Source organism: Protopterus annectens, chromosome 11.part0 (genome assembly GCF_019279795.1).
Source record: "Protopterus annectens isolate FY-2018-M chromosome 11.part0, PAN1.0, whole genome shotgun sequence".
In the NCBI taxonomy this organism is placed as follows: Eukaryota; Metazoa; Chordata; order Ceratodontiformes; family Protopteridae; genus Protopterus; species Protopterus annectens.
This window is the reverse complement of record NC_056745.1, coordinates 656,396,265-656,419,349: the sequence shown is the minus strand read 5'-3', so window position 1 is coordinate 656,419,349 and position 23,085 is coordinate 656,396,265. Positions and strand designations below refer to the sequence as shown.

At 41.4% G+C, this 23,085-nt stretch overlaps 1 protein-coding gene across 3 annotated transcripts in view; it reads right to left on the bottom strand.

The window, feature by feature from the left end:
- Positions 1-23,085, bottom strand: part of TTC38 (tetratricopeptide repeat domain 38) — a 1,219,387-nt gene that overhangs the window by 825,436 nt on the left and 370,866 nt on the right. For all 3 annotated transcript variants that reach the window (XM_044088097.1, XM_044088098.1, XM_044088099.1), the window contains exon 6: positions 20,936-21,011. In XM_044088097.1, coding sequence (XP_043944032.1) covers positions 20,936-21,011 — 76 coding nt within the window. The remainder of the gene's footprint in view (positions 1-20,935; positions 21,012-23,085) is intronic.

The following is a 23,085-nucleotide window of genomic DNA, read 5'->3' as shown; positions in this document are numbered from 1 at the left end:
CTACTATCATCATTGAACAGTCAGGTACAGAGCTGTTCTTTCCAACATCTCTTAACTGCAAGATCTCATTGCAGTGATCTTCAGTCACTGTCATTCTCAATCATTACACGCACCTGTACAATTGTATTTACTCTTCCGTACCAGGAAGAACCAAAGCAAGATCCTCACGAAAAAACAAACCTGCCTAGTGGACAGCTGCCACTAATAGGCTATACAACAGGAGAAAGAAATTGCTGCCTAAGAGCAGGAAGGAATGGTCTCAAAACTAGAAACACTGCCTCCTAAGCAAATAAGACTCCTAGTGAAGTCCTCCAAAGCTAACTATGAATCCAAATTAGCTTCCCCAACTAAGGATAACCACAAGGCGTCCTTTAGTTACATCCATAACCTCAAAGGTACTGCCAAGATTTGTCCTGAACTCATAGTTAATGGAACTACATATATAAAACCCGTGGATATAGCAAACCTGCTGGCTGACGTGTTCAGTGAAAACTTCACTCCCCTGTCCCCGCCGCATATACCCCAAAGCATCCTAAACACCTGTCCCCAGCCTAGTACATCTGAGGAGCAGGTCTTAAATGCCCACTCCAAGGCCAAAAACACAGCCTCTATGGGACCAGACAACATCCTGGGCTGTGTTCTATGTGGGCTAAAATAGGAATTTAGCATCACCATTGACCATGCTTTTCAATCACAGCCTAAGCACTGGCTTCTTCCCAGTGTAATGGAAAACAGCTACTGTCATCCCTTTGCACAAAGGGGGTGCATCCACAGACCCCTGGAGCTATAGACCCATCAGCCTGACCAGCCTTATTTGCAAGACCATGGAAAAATTCATCATGGCATTTATTAACAAAGATATAGGAAATCTCCAAATGCTCAATCCCATCCAGTTTGGCTTTGTCAAGGGGAGATCATGCCTGTCAAACTTGGTGGAATTCCTTGAGACAGTCACCAAAGCCCTAGTCGAGGGCAATTCTGTGCACACGGCCTACCTAGACTTAGCCAAGGCCTTTGACACAATCCCCCACTCAGGTATCATTGATAAACTCACCCAGCTGGGTATCAACCCGTATACTGTCAGGAAGGTTGCAAACTGGCTCACTGACAGAACTGATGCAGGCAAAATAGGGGACTCCACCTCCTCCAGCAGACCCATAACCAGTGGTGTTCCACAAGGATCGGTTCTGGGACCCCTACTGTTCGGAATCTACTTCTCAGAAGTACAGGCTAAAACTAAAGGACTGTGGCTGACAAAGTTTGTTGATGACTGCAAACTGGGAGCAATCACCAAAACCCCTAGCGATGTCAACATCCTGCAAGAAGGTCTTACACAGACTAATGACTGGTACCAAAGTCATGGTCTTAAACTTAATGCAAAAAAAAATGCATTACTGTCCCCTTCAGCAAGGGTGATGTTTCTGCAAACCACCACATCAATAGAAATACCCTATGCACACAGTCAGTGATGAAAGATCTGGGCACACAGGTTGACGGCAACCTTAACTTCGATCATCATGTCTCCCCACAGTGGTAAGAAGGGCATTATTTATTACTCATCTCATCTCATAAGGGCATTACCCCATTTGGCATGTACCTCACTAGACACCTGCAACAACTGGAGAGGCTGCAAAAGTACCTCACAAAGACGATCCTAGGCCTTAAACACTTGTCCTATATGGACAGACTCAAAAAAACTCCAACCATTCTGTCTCATATCACCTACTTAGAGGCGATCTCTGCTTGACTTACAAAGCCATGTCTGACCCATCTCTGTTAGAAATGCTACATCTAAAGAAATCCCAATCCCTCCACACCACACACTCCAGAGACCTCAACCTCACTAACACAATCAACAGAACGTGCTGGAGGGGCAGGTTCATAACCCAGAGATTGCCCATGCTATGGAATAGACTTCCCATAAATGTCAAACAGAGCACCTCATTGGCCCTCTTCAAGAGAAATCTTTATGAGTGGATGGGAAATAGAAAATTCACCCCAGGGATCACTCCAGTGGCTCTACTAGACAGAGGCACTGGGAACTAAGGTCGAGTGGCACAATGCCACGGTAATCCTATTGGCTAGGCTTGTAAAGGCTCCAGGGCCATTAGCCTAGTACACACTTATGAACCTATGAACCTATGAGTGCTGCTGTAGCCCAGCTATACAGGTTATATCCTGCATAGGATAAAACAGTCAGTCAGCTTCCAAAGCTTAAGGGCATCTTCCACATGCCCAAACACAGGAATGAGCTATATGGGTAGATTATCCTAGCTTACTATATTTGAGAGGTTCAAGAGGAAAGGTCTAGGAGCCCCTGCAGAATGGCCCTAGCAAAGGCTAATCTATGCGTAGAAAAGGAATCGAGCACAGTGCCTTGTAAAAGAATATACAGAAGACCAAGTTGCTGTTCTAGAATGCTACTAAAATCCAACCCTTTCCAAAAATCCATAGATGAAGCCAGGGCTCTGCTAGAGTGGGCTTTGACCCTGTCTGGAATAGTTTTGCAGTGGTGAGAATAACAGAAGGTAATATCCTGAGACAACCAGTTGGAAATAGTCTGTTTTCACATAGGTTATCCCTTCTTTGTATGGTCACAAAAAAATGACAACTGATCTAAAGACCTGAAATATTTAATTCTGTGACTACAGTACTGGAGTAGTCTGTAAATAACCATGGTATGGACTATTCTTTCGCCCTCATTTTTAGGTTTAGGAAAGAAATCGATGATATAGATAGTTTGGCTTAAAGCAAACTTGGATACCACTTTAGGCATAAAAGAAGGATTAGTTCTCAAAGAAACCCTGTCTCTATGGAAAATGAGACAGGGTTGACATACCATAAGACACTCTTCTTGCAGAGGTCAGGGGAACCAGTAAAACAGTTTTCAGTGTTAAGTACCTCAAGTCAGACAGAACAGCTGGATCAAGAGGAGCAAGTGTTAGCTTCTCAAACACAAAATTAAGATCCCAAGGAAGGGTCACTGGATATTTTGGGGCCCTCTTATGCAAGACACCGTTCAAATATATTTTGACATAAGAATGAACTGAAAGAGGAGGATTCAATGGTAGACAAGTTGCAATGTCTGATAAATGACCCTTGATGGAGGAGCAAGAAAGACATTTGGACTGCAGGCTAAAAGCTGCTTTCCATATCAGAGATAGATATCAGGGTTTAGTCAGAGAGAAGGGGATAGGAAATCCTAAGTGCAATACCTGCTCTAGAGTTTTTAGATGAATCTAGAACAGAAACTACTGTTAAAAAAAGGGATAGATTAGTATGGCATATAAAATACTGCATGATAACGACAGGAATCAGTCAGAAAAGATTGGGAAGAGAAACTGGGCATGCAATTCATAAGGAAACAACAGGAGGACATATGTATGGCTCCAAAATATGCAACAAGTCTAAAAGATTTAGGATTTTTACTTGAAAGTGTTTGCATAGTTATTTTTATATCCTAAGCAGACTTCAAAGAATCCTTCATCAGGTAGATGTCAAATGTTGGAGGAGTGATGGGGAAGAAACAAGTGTCACTCTTCTGGTCAGGATAAAACAGACAAACATCTGTGGTCAGGATAAAACAGACAAACATCTGTGGGTTCTGTTCAAGTAGCTTTATGATGTACAAACACATCAGGATTGAGGCTTAATAACTTTAACTTAGATAAACTTGTAAACAAACTGGCTATTACACTCATACATGGTCACTCTCTGGCTGCACTCTCAAAATGGCATTGAAGCTAGCACTCGCTTGCTATTTATATGCATGTGCTGTACCTGAAAATGCTTCTTAAAGGTACAATACACACACACTATTATAACACTGGAAACATGTTTTAGGAGTGTAATGAGTTGGCAGATATTAAAAAATCCCTATACTCTATGTCAGAAATACTGGACAAGCACATTGGTGAATCAAAGGAAATTATTATTATTATTTTTTTTGAGCCAGGATACTGGATCTCAATTGTCTAGACTTAGTAAGGCCTTGTTAAGTTCAATTCTTGTAGCTACCAAACAAGCACTTACTAGAAAATGGAAATCAAAAATTTAAATCAACTGTAGTGAATATTGCAACAGTGATAAAAGAACTGTAAGTGGGATCTTTATGAAAGGGTAGGAGCCACTTACACAGAAAAAAATGAAAATTGTGGACACGATACATGCACAGTAAGGTTTTGGAGGAGGAGTGAGGTTTAAGGAAACAAAGCAATTGATCAATTGATGTAATGCTGGATTGATAATAAGAGTATATGTCATGTATAATGTTTGTAACTGTGAATGTGTTAACATGGTTTGTTTTCTTTCATATAAAAGTAATAATTCAATGTTGTTGTTGTGTCTTTCGGCTTTTCCCGGTTAGGGGTCGCCACAGCAGAACTCCGGTCCGCTAATGATTGGCAGTAGATTTTTACGTGCCAAGTTGCCGGCCCTGACACACAACCTTCAATGAAGGTACGCCCATTCACGCACGTCTCCAGACAGAAGACACTCTAGCTGAGAATCGAACAGGACAACATCTTACTGTGAGGTGACAATGCTACCGCAGCACCACCACCGCAGTACAAAAGTAATAATTCAATAAAGATGTCAAAAAATATTGTAAAAGCAGAGAAAGACTAGCCCTGAAAATATCCAGACTTATGTTGTTGGCATAAACCAGAAAAACTTTTTCCATTTGCCGATCTATGATTTACTAGTAGCTGGCTTTCTTGCCTCATTAGTAACAGAGTGCATCCTCAGTAAATAAGTGCCTAAAGGGAATTAAGCCCCTGTGTTCCAGGCAAACAGTTTAAGTTGATTGGGATCAGAGTGTAACAAACACCCCTCACCTTGTGTGAGTACATCTAATCTGTGAGAAACCTTGTGGTAATTGCCCCTGGCCATTTTCAAAAGAATGGAGAACCACTGTTATGTGGACCAAAAGGAATTCACTGCAATGACCTTGGGGAAATTCCTTCTGAAACTTCAGAACTATTCTGAATATCAGTGGGAAAGGGTTGAAAAGAATATAGGAACATTCTTTTCCAAGGAGAGGAAAAGGAATCTGTCTGGCCTTCATGCATGAATGTTGGATCAGAATTTTGCCAGCTGATTGTTTAGAGATGAGGAAATACATCTAACTGAGGAATTCCCAACAGGTGGAGCAAATCTTGGAAGACACTCTCATCTAGTTTCCATTCATGAGGGTCTGCCCTTGTTCTGCTCGTTTGTCTGCCACACAGTTTTGCTTTGATGAAATGTAGGATGTCTGTAGAATAAGACTGTTTTGTAAAGCTATATCTCAGGCTAATGTGGCTAGTCTGCAGACAGGGCTGACTTGGTTTCTCCTTGTTTTTTGATGTACCACAACTGTGGTATTGTCTGTAACAACTTGAAGAGGTCAAGGGACCAAAGATGATTCAGAGTCGAGTGCCTTGATCAGGACGAGCATACCTTTTATATTTATGTGCTTGTGTCGGTCCTTGATGTCCCACACAACTTGCACATTTATCCCTCCCGAAACTGCTCTCCAGGCAAAGCCTGAGGCATCTGTGATAACTGACTGCTTTTAAGCAGGGAGAGAGAAAAGGAGATCTGAATTTAGGGAAATGTGATGTCTCCCCTAAGTGATTTACCTTCTAACAAACTCCAGCACTGGAATTTGAAAGGACAAGGGTTATTGGTACAAGGACCAAATAGACTTAAGACGCCACTGTAACCATAAATACTATCAGACCCAAAATCCTGAGGTATTCGCTTGCAATAACCGAAGTCTGACTGGCAAACCTCAGAAATACAGATAGATTCAGATCTATTTTTTCTCCAGTGAAAGAAAAGTTTTTTGAATTGAGGTGCCTTGCAGACACACCAGGAACACAATCCTGTGTGAAGGAGTCAAAAAACCTTTTGAATATTCTCAAGAGTCCCAAGTTGTGTAAGGGTTTTCTCAACCAAGTGACAGACTCCAGACACTTTGAAAAATACTCTGAAAATATAATTAAGTCATCTAATATGGAAAAATGTGGATATCTTATAACCTGCAATGAGCTATGACTGGAGTGAAACACTTTATGAATACTCTTGGTGCAGTGGATAGCCCAAAGGGTAAGTTAGAGAACTGATTACATGATCCAGACACACCAAACCTTATGAAATGTCTGAAGTCTGGATGAATAGGAATGTGATGATATGCATCTTTTAAGTCTAGTGTTACCAGGAAAGTTACATGGGGAATAAGAGGTAATACAGTGTGAAATGATTGTATTTTGAACTTGAGAACTATCACAAACAGGTTTAAGAAAGACATTTCCAAAACTGGCCTCCAAACATTTTCTTTCTTTGCACTAAACATCTTTGAATAAAATCTTTCCCAACCTGGGAAGGAGGAGCTAGTTCTAACACTCCCTGGGACAGCATGTGTTGAAGGATGGAGAAACAGGGTAGCCTGTTCTGAAGGCTAAGGAATTACCCTTTCTATGGGGGGGGGGGGATTTCTTCCCACTACCATCTGTAACCCTGATGAATGATGTTCAGAACCCATGTCTCTGAAACCATCTGTTGCCAAAGAGGAAAATGGACATTCAGACTTTCTGAAAGGGAAAAGGGACTGCCAGTCTGGTGATGGTGGGGTAACAAATTAAACTGTCATTCTGACTTATTGGACTTTCTTTGGTTTTGGAGATTCCAGTATTCTTTTTAGAACCCTGCCCTTTCTTCTTAAACATCTGTTTACCCGCACTTTGGTGAGACTGTTTACTTATTTTTTTTTGTTTGTTTACACTGGATGAAGGGTTAGATAATCCCTTAGAAAATTTGAAGAAGGAGACCTCAAAAATGTTAGAGATTCCCTGTATTAACTTATTCCTTTCATCACATGTTTTGATAAACTCTGCAGCAGTGAAACCAAAAACTAAATGTCTAGCCAAATAAGAATTTAAAAACTCACTTTTCACATCATCTGGAAGGTTCTGTGAATGCAGACAGGCAAACTTCTCAAAACAGTACCAGTAGCCATAGCCCTGGAAGAAGTATCAACCACATCATACATACATACATCAATGAGTTGTGATCTATAAGCAGGAAGAAACTAAATTAGTTAAAGCAGATTTTTTCCTCACAAGAAGAAACTGCAAACAAAGCATTCCATATAGATTCACAATTAGAGCAAACTTTAAAATATGAGCCTATAAATTCAAAATTCTGAAAAATCATAGTTGCACAAGCATATACTTTTTACCCGCAATTATTAGTAATCTTCATATTCCTATCAAACACAGTAAGATTATAACTAGCTAAATGTTTAGCAGCAGTAGGATTAACTAAAGCTATAGCTGCTTGGTATGGATTTGGGATGAGTATGAAAACTTAAAAGGCTGAGGAGCTTTATACATTATGTCTGCATTTTTAAGGATAGCAGACTGACTGTCAGAAAAACTGCAGGCAGATACACCACTTCCTCCGAAGCTAACAGCACTGGTGGAATGGATGAAGGCTCTGTAAATTCCTTCTGTAACAGTTCGCAGTAATTTATGACAGACTGAGAAACCTCCGTGATATCCCATCGAAAACACTGGGACATTCCTGAAATAGTCTCAGAGAAAGAGAAACCCACACAGGGAGAAGCAGAAACTGAGCACTCCATTGAATCTGAATCAGAAATATGAGGAGGAAACCCTGTATCTGCCCCTTTATCTTCCTCTCCAGATTCAGAATCTTGAATCTCCTCAAAAAAAAAAAAAAAAAGCCCTAAAAGGCAGTCTCTGACCCAGCCTTGATGGAAATGTTGCATATTCACAAAACTAACTGTATAAGGGTTACCTGCTCCAAGAATCTAAACCTGATTTCTAACATGAATAGGTCATGCTATTAAGACAGATATGTGTCCCAGAGATCGCCCCTCTTAGGCTTCCTATTCACGCAAACCAGAGCCCTTCCCTGACCATTTTCAAGTGCAATCTGGACCAATGGATGGGAAATCACAAATTCACTCCTGGGGTGGAGCCCCTGCCCCTTATGGACAGAGCCAGTCTGTAAAAACTGTCAAAACTCTGCTTGTTGACCCTTGTAATCTTTCCTTTAGGGACAGAAGACTAGGTAAAATCTGGATATCTTTGTTAAGGCTCTTGGGCCAATAGCCTAGTAATCTCCTATGAACCTAAGAAAAGAAGGATCAATAGCCTGAATTAAACCCTAAGCCAGACCCAATAAACTACTCCTGTCTACTGAAATTTGAGGAGGAGGAGGAGCAGGTACACATTAAGTTTTCTGTTTCTTTTTTACAGGAAAAATGGAACCAACAGTGTTGTTAGTGGCAGCAGAAGCTTCCCCAGTGATGGGAACATGATTCAGAATAAACAAGGAAGTATTCCCTGTTCCCTCTCCCAGGACTGAAAAGAGTGGCTCTATTTTACCCACTGAGGGGGCCCAAACAGCAGCAGAGGATGTGGCTAATCCGTGCTCCACAGTGGCTGTAGGTGCTACACCAGAGGGATCTAGAGTAATAGGTGGCTCATCTGGGGATCCATTTTTGGCCACAGCAGAGTCACTCACATGCGCCCAAGACAAATTGCTAGCCCTCTGTAGATGGCAAGGTTATTTGCTTAACTTTTACTGTTTGTAGCTGGAAGAAGGACCGACTGTTTGTTCCAAGTCAAGCTGAAAATGGTACCTCTTTCCAGGGAAAACAAACAGCATAAACTGGTAAAACTTTAAAGTCATTAAAAGTCACTTTTTTCTAGTGGAAAAAGAAAACAGTAAAAAGCACTTTAACAACACTTTGCCAGCACAAAAAGCTAAATAAACACAATGCCACCACAAAAGAAATGGGTTTCAACTCCTTTAAACAACTTTTAAACTGGCAGGGAAAAAAAATATACACCCATTTAAATATATAGTTAAGTTTCACGACTGTTAAAACATCAACTCCTACATAAAAATAACTTCCTGTTCTGCCGGAAAGCACATAAATATTTTATGTAGCTGATTTTCCCCCAAAGGGAACTCATCTGCAATTAAAGGAATAACACATGCAAAAAGTCAATCCTCAAAAGCTCGAAATACACCATTCTCTTTAATGGCAGGAAAGCTCTTAAAGGCTTGGCAACCAAGCCAGTCTTTTTAGACAGCTCAGATTGAGATAACTAATGGTTTGGGAGTATGGAAGGTGCCCTGAGGCTTTTGAAGCTGGTTGTATGCTGATGATTCTACTATCGTCTGTTCTGCAAAATCTCTCCCTGAGCTGAAATCTCTAAGCCAAACTGTCTTCTCCATAGTAGAAACATGGTTCCAAAACCGGTGCTTACTCTTGAATGCCAAAAAAAACAAATTACTTCTGATTACTCCTAACAACAAGACCCCTCCCATACACTTCTCCATCCTAGCTAGTAATGGAACCCTTATATCACCTGAACTGACCTGTAAGTTATTAGGAGTTACAATAGACAATAAACTCACTTTTGACAATCATATTAATAACACCATTAAGTCCGTTAACAGAAAATTAGGCTCCTTGTATAGGATAAGACCCTTCCTCACCCCAAAAGCAAGAACTACCGTTGCCCACTCTCATTTACACTCTACCCTCCTCTATGCTTCTCCCATTTACACCAATTTAAAGCAAAACAATCTCAACAAACTTACCAAAGCCTACAACAGTATTGCAAGGTTTGTAACTGGTAAGCCCTATAGAACCCATCACTGCATTAACCTACATCAGCTAGACTGGCTTGAACTGCAAAATGCTCTGCTACTCTCTCAACTAACAACTGCTCACAAAATCTTCTACCTACCTAACAACACACCTACACTAAACAATCTTATAACACCCTATAATAATCTTCATTCCCTCGCTCCTCTAATAAACTCCTAGCTTATATACCCAAATCTAACAACTTGGCTGGTGACTCCTTGTTCTCCACCACCACAGGTAAGCAATGGAACATGCTGCCACCCAACCTAACCTCTATTTCCTCCTTTCCCCCCTTCAAACTTAATCTCAAAATCACCTAAAACTTCAATGGTTATGCCCTTGCTGTAACCCTGACTAATATTCTACTATCAGCCTGTAACCTCACTTCTCTCTCTTCCTGTACTTTACTACTCTGCCAACAAATGTTATGTAAATGTTATCTTCCACATTTTTATCCCGATGGTTTACTGTACAATGTTACGTTAATTCCTCCCTAATGTATGTGGCATTGCCTCTTATTGCTTTGTTTTTTCTATATTATTATTAAGTATGTGGAGCTTTTCTCCCCGGGCCTCTACTGAAAATGGAAATATCTCCAGCTAGACTAGCCCGGTCAACAAATGTAAAATAAAATAAATAAATGTATGTTATATCCTATGCAGGCTATAACCTATTTAGCTAAGGCTTCTACAGCAATGATCAATATTATGAACAGCAGTAAACAGATAACTGTCTTTAATGGAGATGCTGCTACTGGTAGTGGTGTGCCTTATGACGTTAAATTCTAAGTCAATCAGCAGTAAGATGATACATTCATAGGTAGTTACGGTGCATACAGCCAGGAATACCACTGAGTTTTCAAGTCCAGCCAACCAGACAGTGCTTTGGGAAGGATGGAAAAGTGACTAGCTCAGAGTCATACATTAGTCAAATAGAGGTTGATAAATTGGCACCCTGGACTACATGAATTTGCTCATGAATGGCTCACGACATTAATCCTCTGCACCTTGTAGATATCACACCTCCTTAGTGAATGGCACATCTAATGACTTTTACTTGCTCTTCATGATATTGTGAATACTTCACCACTGAACATATACTACATTACACCCCATGTCTCAAGTTCAGAAAAATTCAAAACAAGCATTCATTGTTTGTCACCTGCTTTATTCTATTCAGTGTTGGAGAGAGCTGCAGCCTATTCTAACAAGCAATGTATGCAAGGTGGAGAGGCAGCCCCGAAAAAAATAGTCCAGAAAGTACAGTTTTGTACCTACCATAAATGTAGATGTTCGAGTGCTCATACAGCTGCAGTCATAACAGATGGGTTATCCTGCCGTCAGGCGGGTCCTCGGTTGGCCGAATTCCAAAGTCTAGGTCTGGCGTCAGTTGTCGTCGCTTCCTCCCTGACGTCAGTGCGGCAGGGGTATAAAAGAGGCAGCCGACGCCATTTTCTTCAGTTTTTCTTGCCCCAGATGTCAGGTGCCCCCAGAAGGAAGGCAAACATAATGTTATGCAAAAATGCAATGTTGACAAATCAAAAACAGTAGTTGCAAGCAACTACACCATAAAAGAGTACCCCAAAAGGTTATATGAAAAGGGTTTGTCATAAGGCCTGTCCTAAGAGGGGTTGGAGGGAGGGAAACCTGGACTGCAGCTGTATGAGCACTCGAACATCTACATTTATGGTAGGTACAAAACTGTACTATGTTCAATGTGCATACAGCTGCAGTCATAACAGATGGGTAGAATCCCAAAGCTAAGTAAGGGTGGTAGGCACTAAGTAGAACTAGGAGGGGCTAGGATGCCCTGCAAGACTGCTGTGGCAAAGCCCGCTCTAGATTTAGAGTATAGTGGGAGGTGATAGTGCTTGGAGAAAGTGTGCACTGAACTCCAGGTGGCTGCTTCCAAAATATCCTTGGTAGGGGACCACCCTGAGGAAGGCTGCAGAGGTAGCTGTGGCTCTGGTGGAGTGGGATCTGATGCATGCAGGCACAGTTTTTCCATGAAATGAGTAACAAAAGCGTATGCAGTGGGCTATCCATTTTGAAAATGTCTGTTTGGAAATAGCCTTTCCTTGAGCACCTGCAGCATAGGACACAAAGAGTTGCTCAGATTTCCTGAATGGCTTTGTCCTGTCCAAATAATAACGAAGTTGTCTGTCAATGTCCAAGGAATGTAGTAGTCTTTCCCCTTTGTTTTGTGGATTAGGATAAAAGGTAGGTAAGTGGATAGTCTGATTCAAAGCTACACTGGATACTACCTTTGGCATAAAGGTAGGGTTGGTTCATAAGGAAACTCTGTCCTGATGGAAAATGATGAATGGTTGCACAGCCATGAGGGCCTGTAGCTCCGAAACCCTGCGAGCTGAGGTGATAGCCAGAAGAAAGGCGGTTTTCCATGACAAGTACTGTAACTCTGATGAAGAAGCTGGCTCGAAGGGAGGAAGGGTCAGCTTTTCCAATACGAAGTTGAGGTCCCAAGCAGGGACTGGTATTTTTCTCGGGGGTTTTATATTCTTTGCCCCTCTGAGGAACTGCCTTAAGAGAGGATGGGAGAATAAAGGAGGATCTGTGTTGTATTGTGCAGAAATGGCTGAAGCGTGGATCTTGATGGAGGAGAAGGAAAGTCCACTGTTTAACATCTCAGCTAGGTACTGTAAAATTTGAGGTATATTTATTACCCAAGGACTCTGTCCCTTCTTTTGATTCCAGGCACAAAATCGTTTCCATTTGGCGGAGTAGGCCTTTCTAGTAGAAGGTCTTCTGGCCTCCAAGATGACATCCTGCACCTCCTTGGAGAGGAGAAACAGTTGGGAAATCAAGGGATTCTCCATGCAGCTAGATTTAGGGTTTTGAGCTGGCTGTGAAGAGTTTTGTAGTTGTGCTGGGACAACAGAAGAGGGACTAGAGGTAGGATCCATGGTGGGGAATGTGTCAGGCTCTTCAGGAGTGGATACCAGTTTTGCCTTGGCCAGTCTGGAGCAATGAGAATCATTTTCGGCCTCTCTGCTCTGGCTTTTAATAGAACTTTGGGCAGCAGAGGAAGAGGCAGGAAGGCACAGACTGTCAATTTTGCCCAATTGAAAGAAAGTGCATCCACTTTCCAGGCCTGTGGATGATAGGTCCTTGAATTTTTTCAACTGGCAATTTCTGTGGGTAGCAGAGAGATCTATGTCTGGCTGTCCCCATGCCCGAGTTATCTTAGTGAAAATTTGAGGATGCAACTTCCATTCGTGTGGATCTGTCATATTTCTACTTAGGTTGTCTGCCAGTGTGTTTTCCTTCCCTGGCAGGAATTGTGCCTGTAGTTGAATTTTCAATTCCAGTGCTGTGTTCCATAGGGTCATGGCTTGCCTGCACAGGGGGTATGAATGAGTCCCCCCCTGTTTGTTTATGTACCACATCACTGTGGTGTTGTCTGTCCTTATCAATAGCTGGCCTGGATGCAGTAGGTCTTTGAAGGTCATAATAGCCTTTTGCACAGCTAGCATTTCCTTTTGGTTGATGTGAAGGTGCTTCTCTTTTCGGGTCCATTTTCCCTGAATGCACTGATTTGTCATGTGTGCTCCCCAAGCGTAGTCTGAGGCGTCTGTTGTGATGATTTGAGTTGCTTGAGGTACACAGAAAGGAAGACCTGTGTTTCTTTGGCAAGCTTGAGCCCACCACATAAATTCCTTTTGAAGGCATGGAATGAGTGGTATAATTGCTTCCAAGCTGTGGCTGTGTTGAGACCATAAGTTTTTTAGGTACCATTGAAGTTTCCTCATATGTAGCTTTGCACATGGGATAAGTAGGATGCAAGATGCCATGAATCCCAGAGCCTGCAGGACTTTCCTTGCAGTTAGCCTGGTGTAAGTTGCCATTTTTCTGAAGTATTGAGACAGTTGCCCTTGCTTGTCTGGCGTGAGGTAGGCCATCTGGGTGGTTGTGTCCAAGTTGGCACCCAGGAAAATAATTTGTTGAGAGGGTATTAGTTTTGATTTCTTTTTGTTGACTGTGTATCCCAGGAAGTTCAACAGTTTTATTACAAACGCCAGGTGCTGCAGTAGTATGTCCTTGCTGTCCGCTTGGATCAGGCAGTCATCCAGATATGGGTAGATTTGTATCCCTTGTAGTCTGCAGAAGGCGATTACTGATGCCAGGCATTCCGTAAACACTCTGGGTGCAGTAGATAAGCCAAAGGGTAATGCAGAGAATTGGTAATGGGTTGAACCTGCAAGAAATCTGAGGTATCTTCTGCAATCTTGTCTGATAGGGACATGCAGGTATGCCTCCTTGAGGTCCAATGTTACCAGCCAAGACTTCTTGCCCAGCATGGGAAGAAGCTGCTGTAATGTGAGCATCTTGAATTTTGGAACCTGTAGATATGTGTTTAGGATGGATAGGTCTAAGATAGGTCTCCAATATTTGTCTTTCCTTGGTACCAGGAATAGTCTGCAATAAAACCCTTGACCTTGTTCTTTTGCAGGTACCTCTTGAATTGCTTTCATGTCCATGAGAGCTGAAATTTGTTTTTGTGCCTCTGCCCTTTGATTTTGTGGCAAGTTTGGCATGCCTCTCATTTTTGGAAGCGTGTGAAAGTGGAACCTGTAGCCTCTGTCTATAATGTCCAGAATCCATTTGTCTTTTGTAACAATATGCCAATTTTTTGAGAATAATGTCAGTTTTCCACCCAAAGGTGCTGCCATTAAAGCTTTGCTTGGCAGGTGTAGGGGGAAGTCATTGTGTCTGTTTTCTAAAAGACTGTGATCTATCTTCTCCACCTCTTGGGGTTGGTGCTTGCCACTGTCTGGCTTTGAAAGATCCTTGAGGTTGCCCTCTACCCCTTGGACACCTGTATCTGCCCCTTTGAGGTCTGTCCATGGCTGGAAAGGACCAATTTTTTGAAGGCCAGTTTCTGCTGAAATGTGGAGACTGTACCTGCAGGAAATCTTTCACTGTTTGCATTGATTTCACTTTTTCCTCCATTTTCTTTAGCACCTCCTCTGCTTTAACACCAAACAATACATCTTTTGAAGGTGCATCTAATAATTTAGCTTTGACATGATCTGGTAAGGTTTGCTCTTTGAGCCAAGCATGCCTACGTATAACAGACCCCGTAACAGCAGCTCTACATGAGGCCTCTAATGCATCAAAACCACGCTGCAAGGTATGTTTACCCACTTGCTCTGCACCATGCAACAAATCCTGCAACTCTTTTAAATCTGGTTGTTCTGGTTCTGTCATTTTGCTTTTCAGCTGAGATATCAAAAACTGTTGATACTTTAACATATGGAACTGACAGTTTAATGCCCTCATGGCTAAAGTGGCCGAGGTGTACACCTTTTTCCCCACCTTTCTAAAGCTCTGGAATCTCTCTCTGAAGGTAATGGGTTTTTAGCAGTAGAGGCCTTAATTCCCTTGGGACCCTGTGAAATAGTTTCTGGGTCAGCAGTATGGCTTTTATATAGGAACTGGTGAGAATCAGGAACCCGGTAATACCTGTCTGGTTTAACAGGAGCTGGAGGCAAAGAATCAGGATTAAGGCTGGCTTCTGTGCACACATCATCCAATATATCTAAAACAGGAGGGATAGCCAGAGGCCTATGCTGGGGGAGCAGAAGAAATTCCCTGAGCCTTTTCTTGGAATCTGAGTAATCTTGGCCTTCCCAGTGAAAGTGTTCCCTCAATGTATGCAGGGATTCCCCAAAAGAGAAGTCCTCAGGGGGGAGACAAAGGGAATAGACTCCTCTGCATCAGAGTCTTCGAATGGAGAATAGGCACAATCCTGGTCCTCAGATAGTTCTGAGGCAATAGAAGCTTGATCTGAGGAAGGGTAGTCTTCCTCTAATCTGGGCCTTTTGTCAGAGGGGGGTTGAGAACCCCTGATAAGAGTAATCAAATCCTCAGCCATTTTAAGCATCTGTTTTTTAGGCATGGAGCCTTGAGAGGGTGTCTGAGGAACCTGTTTTTTGGTTTTCATGGCTGTTTTAGATTTAGTGAAGGCTTTAATAGAGAAGGAGGAAGGCCTGAAGACCCCTTGAGAAATGGCAGGCCTGTCTAAATTCTGAGTTTCCCCGCCAGGAGCGGCGTCGGTATCTGTAGTAGGAATGGGGGCCGAGGAGCCTGTGACCTTGGGCACTGAGGACACCGGTAATGCATTGTCATCGGTACTCAGGGGCTGCGTAGGCGCCTCGCTGAGTACCGGAGAACCGGTAGTTGGCCTTAGCGTGGTATCAGTAGGTGGTGCGGACCTTGTATGCCGGTCCTTATCTTTGTGTTTTTTTGCTCAAAACTGGAGTCGGGGTATCCAACGACATTATATAATTAAATTTTTTGCCAAAAAAGTGAAGGGCGAACTCCGCCCGACGCTTAATAGTGCGTTTGTTGAATCTAGCACAAAAACAGCAGGCCGAGACGTCGTGGTCTGGGCCTAAGCAAGGTATACAATAAGAGTGGAAATCCTTATGTGGTATTTGCTTCCCACATGAAATGCAATTATTAACTTTGTCTGACATCGGTCTGAGGCAAGAAAAGTTTCTCCAACGGGGTACTTAGCTTTCAAGAAGACTTCGGCTGAAATACTTTCGTAAATCTCAGGAGCTGGCCGACCGGCACTTGCGAACTGCTTCTGCTTCGGGCATCGCGCGGCAAGAAAGACTGAAGAAAATGGCATCGGCTGCCTCTTTTATACCTCTGCCACACTGACGTCAGGGAGGAAGCGACGACAACCGACGTCGGACCTAGACTTTGGAATTCGGCCGACCGAGGACCCGCCTGACGGCAGGATAACCCATCTGTTATGACTGCAGCTGTATGCACGATGAACATCAGGATGCGCACGCGTGTGCACAGACACACACACACACACAAAACACCCCTAAGGGTAATTTACAGGACTGCCAATTAGCCCAGAATTATGCTTTTAAGTGATCAGAATAAACCAGAATATCCAATACAAAAAGTATAAACTCAGAGGTAGGCTCTACACAAACAGCACTCCAGCTAGCAACAAAATGACAGAACTAAAAGCTGTAAAGCAGGCAAGGTTAACTGCTCTACTAATGTGCTGTCCACTAACAGCAGATTATATTCAGGTGGACATCAAAATCTAGGACAGGAGGTAAGCCAGCAACTATGCAGAATTTGATTTGGTTAAGCCCAACATAACTACAACAGAAGACAGAAGAGCACTGCAAGAAAAATAAAGCACCAGCAACAGATATGATTTATTATAAAATTCCTCTTCTTCAGGATGGTGGGGATGGTGGTAAAGTTTTCCACACTGCATGCTTGAGAGAGATTCTTGTTAAAAAGGATCATAGTCTAAAATAGCAAAATCCTCCAACTATTTGGCAGCGGAATTCATCTGCTTCTAAGAAAACAGGATATGGGCAGAGTATGGAAGGTTGCTAGGGGCAAGGGGAGCATGCAAAACACTTAGTATGGTGGAGTAAAAGCAAGGCCCAATAAGGCAAATGAGCATAAAACAGACGGATATGTGATATGCAATGGCTGGAGACAGAGTAAGAAAAATGTAGTCAGGGAAAAACAGGCAAACAGTAGAGCTTGTAGTATGAAAAAAATCCAATTTGGACTTCGTCAGAAGAGCTGTAACTGGATACTTGTCATCTGTGCTTAATTTTCAGGGATGTCCCTAAGTTTGCCTCGAAATTCTTCTCTGTCCCTTCCAATCCATCATAAAATTGGTGAATGTGGGACAAAAAGCAGTGGAGTACAGTGATTAAATAATAACAACACTTAGAGTTATAGACTTCTTGTACTTAAATAATAATAATAATTATTATTATTATTATTATTAGTAGTAGTAGTAGTAGTAGTAATAGCCATTGCTAATCAGCTAGGCCCACTGGACATAAAGTCCCTTTTCAAGGATGACCTGGGAGCAATGTCTGGTTACCTGAATTGCTCACAACACAAGAGGAAAATGAGTGTTAAATGAATTTATCTCTGTCTCACAGGACCAGCAGCTGACAGCTTAATCCTCTGCACCAACTGCCAGTATACTTCAGAAAATGTATGTATTTTCATGTTCTCTGTCAACTTCTCAGGTTAATAATAGCTTTCCTGATTGTCCCCGATTATTTATATATTTGTCTGATTATGGAGGTAAGAGGCAGACCACTAGTGAAAGCAATGGAGCAAACAGGCAACAGAGATTCTACAAGGAACAGCAGAGTATTTACAAGGCATAAGACAGACTGCACACAAACTGGGATGCTAAGGAATTACCTGTAACACAGAATTTACATAAAAAAATTGCAGCTCTCCAGGAATGAAGAGTACATCTTCTGATTGCACACCAAATTCCCTTTCCAGAGTGCGAACAGGTTATGCAAAGTGAGACTTACTGCAAACTTTTACATGCAAACAGTTTAGTAGAATAATGTGAACTAATATGCCAATGTTAAAAGATCAAGTCTGCAAGGAAAAAATATCACAAAGTTTCCCCTTCAGGCTGTGTACTTAATTAATAAAAGAACTATCCGACCACTAAGTTGTAGTTTAAAGGAAATACATTTATTTTTACTGTAAGAGATTATGCAGTTCATATCAATAAAACCAATGAAGTATAAAGCATATACACACACACACACACACACACACACACACACACACACACACACACACACACACACACACACACACACACACACACACACACACACACACCTTTGTATATCTGAAATGAACTTAAAAAACAAGACCTCTGGCTTAAATCAGTGTGTGAAAAAAGGTTTAATGAACATCTAGAAAGAAGCACCCCCCCCCCCCCCAAATAAAACACACATTATTAAATAAGAACAAAGTATGCTATTTCTTAAACACAAAATCAATTTCTAGGCTATCTTTAAGGTACTTGCTTGCTTGGCTCATTGTAAGGCACTCATCAGTCCTACAATGATGGGAGTTCTGAAATATATATTGAACACAACTCAGAATACATGTGTGTAAAAAGACAGATACAATATTCTTCTAGGTGAATACGGCTATGAAAGTAGACTTGGAATGATAAATTAAGTTAGGAAGAATCCCAGCTGGCAAGGTGAAATTTACATCTCATACTGATGGCTTAGTACATGTGTATGTAGACAGGGATTAATGACTTTAATCACATAACCTCTATCAAAGAAGAAGGAGTCAAATTCACAACATTTTATTATCTCTAACTGGGTAAACTTTTTTTAATGAACACATCTACATGGAAATTGTGTTGAAAGCATCTGTCAACACTCTGTGATGTTAACTGATTTCAAGGAGGAAAGAGGAAACACAAGTGAGATCAGACAAGATTGTATAATGGACTTGGTCCGAAATACTAGAAGAAATGCAGCATAAGTCAAGAAAGATGTATTTGGATATAGGAGGGAAAAGCAACATAAAGCCGGGGAACTGTTGGATTAACTATCTCAAGCACTACAAGTTTAATTTAGATACCAGCAAGCTTTCATCTTCATGTCAAATGGTTTAGTATGTCCTGAAACAGTATTTTACACGAACAGAAAAGATTATTTGTGATTTATTTTGGCGGGGGGGGGGGGGTTAATAATTAGGTTTAACAGCCAGGATGGGTTAATTACTCGGTTGTTTTATTGCTATTTGTGTTTCTTCACTGGGAAACAAAAGCCAGAACTCATGTGATGTTTGGGGGCATGTTGGAAGGGAATCTTTTACAAATACAATGGCAAGATGACACTACAAGTGGTTGGAAAGCAGAATTGCTCATCAGCAAAAACATACATTTTTTCTGTGAAAAAGACTGTTAGTTTTTTATTTAGCTACAGACACTGTGGAGTTGTTTTTAGTGCTGGGTGACGATAAAAAAAAAACAACAACAAAACAACTTCACAGTAGCTGGCACCTCGGCACCCGTAAAAAAATCTACTGCCAATCATTAACGGACCAGAGATCCACTGTGACGACCCCTAACTGGGAAAAGCCGAAAGAAAAACAAGTGTTGGGTGATAATAAATCTGTTTGATCACGCATAAAGCATCTAGATGTTTATAACTGAACTTCTGCTCCTAAATGTTAATGTTTAAAGGCTTTCAAGGAAAGAAGACTGCACTGCATTGAGTTAAGAAGGGCAAACAAGTTACCGGACTACTGGAATGTACACTCTTGTTTGTTTTATTGACATTTGATTAAGGGAATGTCCAACTGGGTAGGAGAGGCCTGGGGAGAAAAGCTCCAAAGCATTACAAAATATTTTAAGAACAATAATTTTAAAATCTTTAAAAAATACAAAAAAACAACTGCAGTTTAAATGTTGTTGTTGTTGTCGTTATAATTACACCAAATTAGATATGACATGAAAACAATAAGAACAGATACAAGTTATATGACAATGATTTAATATTTAGAGAAATTTTAGCCAGTTTACAGAGAAATTAAAGGTAAGTTAGTAGAATACAAAATTAAAGGTAAGTTAGTGTAACACAAACAGGAATTTCAATATGAAGTTAGAGAAAAATAGGCTTATGGCATATTTAGACAGAAAGCTGGGGGAGACAAATTGATAAAAGGTAAAAAATGAGTGGAGAAAAAAAAAAATAAGGAGGCATAAGGTATGAACAGGTATTTATTCTCATTTTGGGATACACCTTATCCTGGTGTTGAGCAAGAAAAGAGCCAGGTTTTGGCCAGGAAGTCTTTCAGAATGGTTCTGAAGAATGGGAGGGAGGGTATTGACCTGATGGCTATAGGTAAAGAATTCCAGGACTTAGCAACATGGTATGAGTACAGACAATGCCCAGCAGATTTGATAGGTTTGTGGACAGACGGGAGTTTTTGGTCAATGAAATGAAGCAAGGATAAAAGTATGCTTATTGAGACAGCTTCAGTGGCAAAACCCCAAAACAGAGAATATAAACATGCAGGGGAAAGTTAGAGTTCTGATCTTTGTAACACTAAACACAATATATAACTTTCTGTAAGGGTGTGTCCTACTTTTTAAACTGTCCAAAGACAAATAGTGATAGCACAAGGCTGTTAGTCAGTGACAAGCTTATACTAAACAATCCCAAGCTAAGACAGCTGAAGGACACAGAAATGTTGGTATGAGAAACATTTTCCAGTTACATTATATTATATGAATCAGAATTTTATGGCATTATACATAAATTGCATTACTCATCATTAAATAAATATTTGTGATTTTAAAATAGTTCAAAATACAATTTAATGAAACTGCTCCAAGTTTTAATTGCATGCCAGCAAGTACTACTGATAAATGTGGGACATCAGGATATGCCTTTACCTCTTTAGCAACTTTTTCGGCCTGGTCATAAAAATTTGTCTCCACCAGTCCAAAGGACAGCATTCCTTTTACGTTACTGAAAGAAAGTGTCAAAAATTGTAGTCAGATTAACAAAATGAAAAAAAAAACAGAATAATATGGTACTTATTCAGTTTTGTAGGAAATTGTATTATATGCAATGAGCCACAGCTATATAAATGAGTTACCTTTTCATGCATGTGTATTATGTGAAATCAGAAGACTAAAAGTACACATTTGTTTGCATGACTCCTGGAGCTAGCACCTACCAACCTGTGTAACCATTAGCTTGCATGACTCTTGGAGCTAGCACCCACCAACCTGTGTAACCATTAGCTTGCATGACTCTTGGAGCTAGCACCCACCAACCTGTGTAACCATTAGCTTGCATGACTCTTGGAGCTAGCACCCACCAACCTGTGTAACCATTAGCTTGCATGACTCTTGGAGCTAGCACCCACCAACCTGTGTAACCATTAGCTTGCATGACTCTTGGAGCTAGCACCCACCAACCTGTGTAACCATTAGCTTGCATGACTCTTGGAGCTAGCACCCACCAACCTGTGTAACCATTAGCTTGCATGACTCTTGGAGCTAGCACCCACCAACCTGTGTAAACATTAGCTTGCATGACTCCTGGAGCTAGCACCCACCAACCTGTGTAACCATTAGCTTGCATGACTCTTGGAGCTAGCACCCACCAACCTGTGTAACCATTAGCTTGCATGACTCCTGGAGCTAGCACCCACCAACCTGTGTAACCATTAGCTTGCATGACTCTTGGAGCTAGCACCCACCAACCTGTGTAACCATTAGCTTGCATGACTCCTGGAGCTAGCACCCACCAACCTGTGTAACCATTAGCTTGCATGACTCTTGGAGCTAGCACCCACCAACCTGTGTAACCATTAGCTTTACCTCTCATGCTCTTTTCTCTGAAATTTCACATCATACACTCCATTATGTCAGTTCGTTCCTTTCACACCATTTTTGTTTGCGTGCTTGTCCTATCATAGTATTACCATCAGTCAACACAACTACTGAAGGTTTATTCTTATGCACATTTTCCCCATGTCGGCCCACTACTTCTTCAGGAACAGTTTTCACTCACTTTTCCAAGTAATGCAAGCCCAGGGATAACCTGCCTCCCCCCCACCACCTGTTTCCATTAGGTTTTCAATATCCAGGGGAAACTCAACAGAAAGCATGCTCCTCCTCTTCTCCCACAGAAAGAGGCGAGCAGATAATATTTCCCTTCATTACTCCCCTCCATCCATCCCCCATCATCATCTGCAGCACCTGGACTACTAAGGGAAACCCAGATCTTCTTGGCTGCACTCAGGGTCATATCCACATATGCCATACAGCAAATGTGTCAGTTCCTTCTAACTATCCACCACAATCTTTATTTTTAACATGTATAGTTTGTCCCTTTGATCTGATGACTGTGCCCTTTTCTCTCCCAATCCACACCTGCCCATTTAGTTCACGACCTCTCATCTTATGACATTATTATTCTTATTATGACTCACCATTCTCATCTATCTAACAGACAGTACCTATCCAGTTCACGACTTCCAGCTTCTAAAAATTCCCTCTATTCACTTCAGCATTCATATTGATTTTGCCTGAACACTCTCTCTCGGCCATGTTTATATTTTTTTTTTCACTTGGCCTCCGAAGTAGCACTCAGCACCTGTAAGTGCAGTCTCACCAGTCACCACGCTCTGTAGAGTGTAACACTAACTTCCCTTCCACTAAGTGCATCCATCTTGAATTTAAGTCATCATCTTCCTACCGGAATTAACTGCTACTTTTTCATTATGTTCATGATGGTTCTTCCCACTTGTAAGTACTGCTCAAGTCTTTGTCCAGTTTTGCTGATTTGAGTTTTGTTCACCTTATCAGTAATCGTCTTCTGGATTTTTATCTCCCGGAAGGAGCACCTTACATTCTCTTGCACTGAGATTTAGTTGTCATCCTTATGCATATACCAAATGCATCTTTGAACCAGTCTTTAAATCATTTAATCCTGAATAACAAGAGGCTAATTAACACCTTTGCTTCCTGAGAAATTCTAAGCAGAAAACCACATGCTTTCCAAGAGCTTTGCTCCAAAACCTTTACTGAAA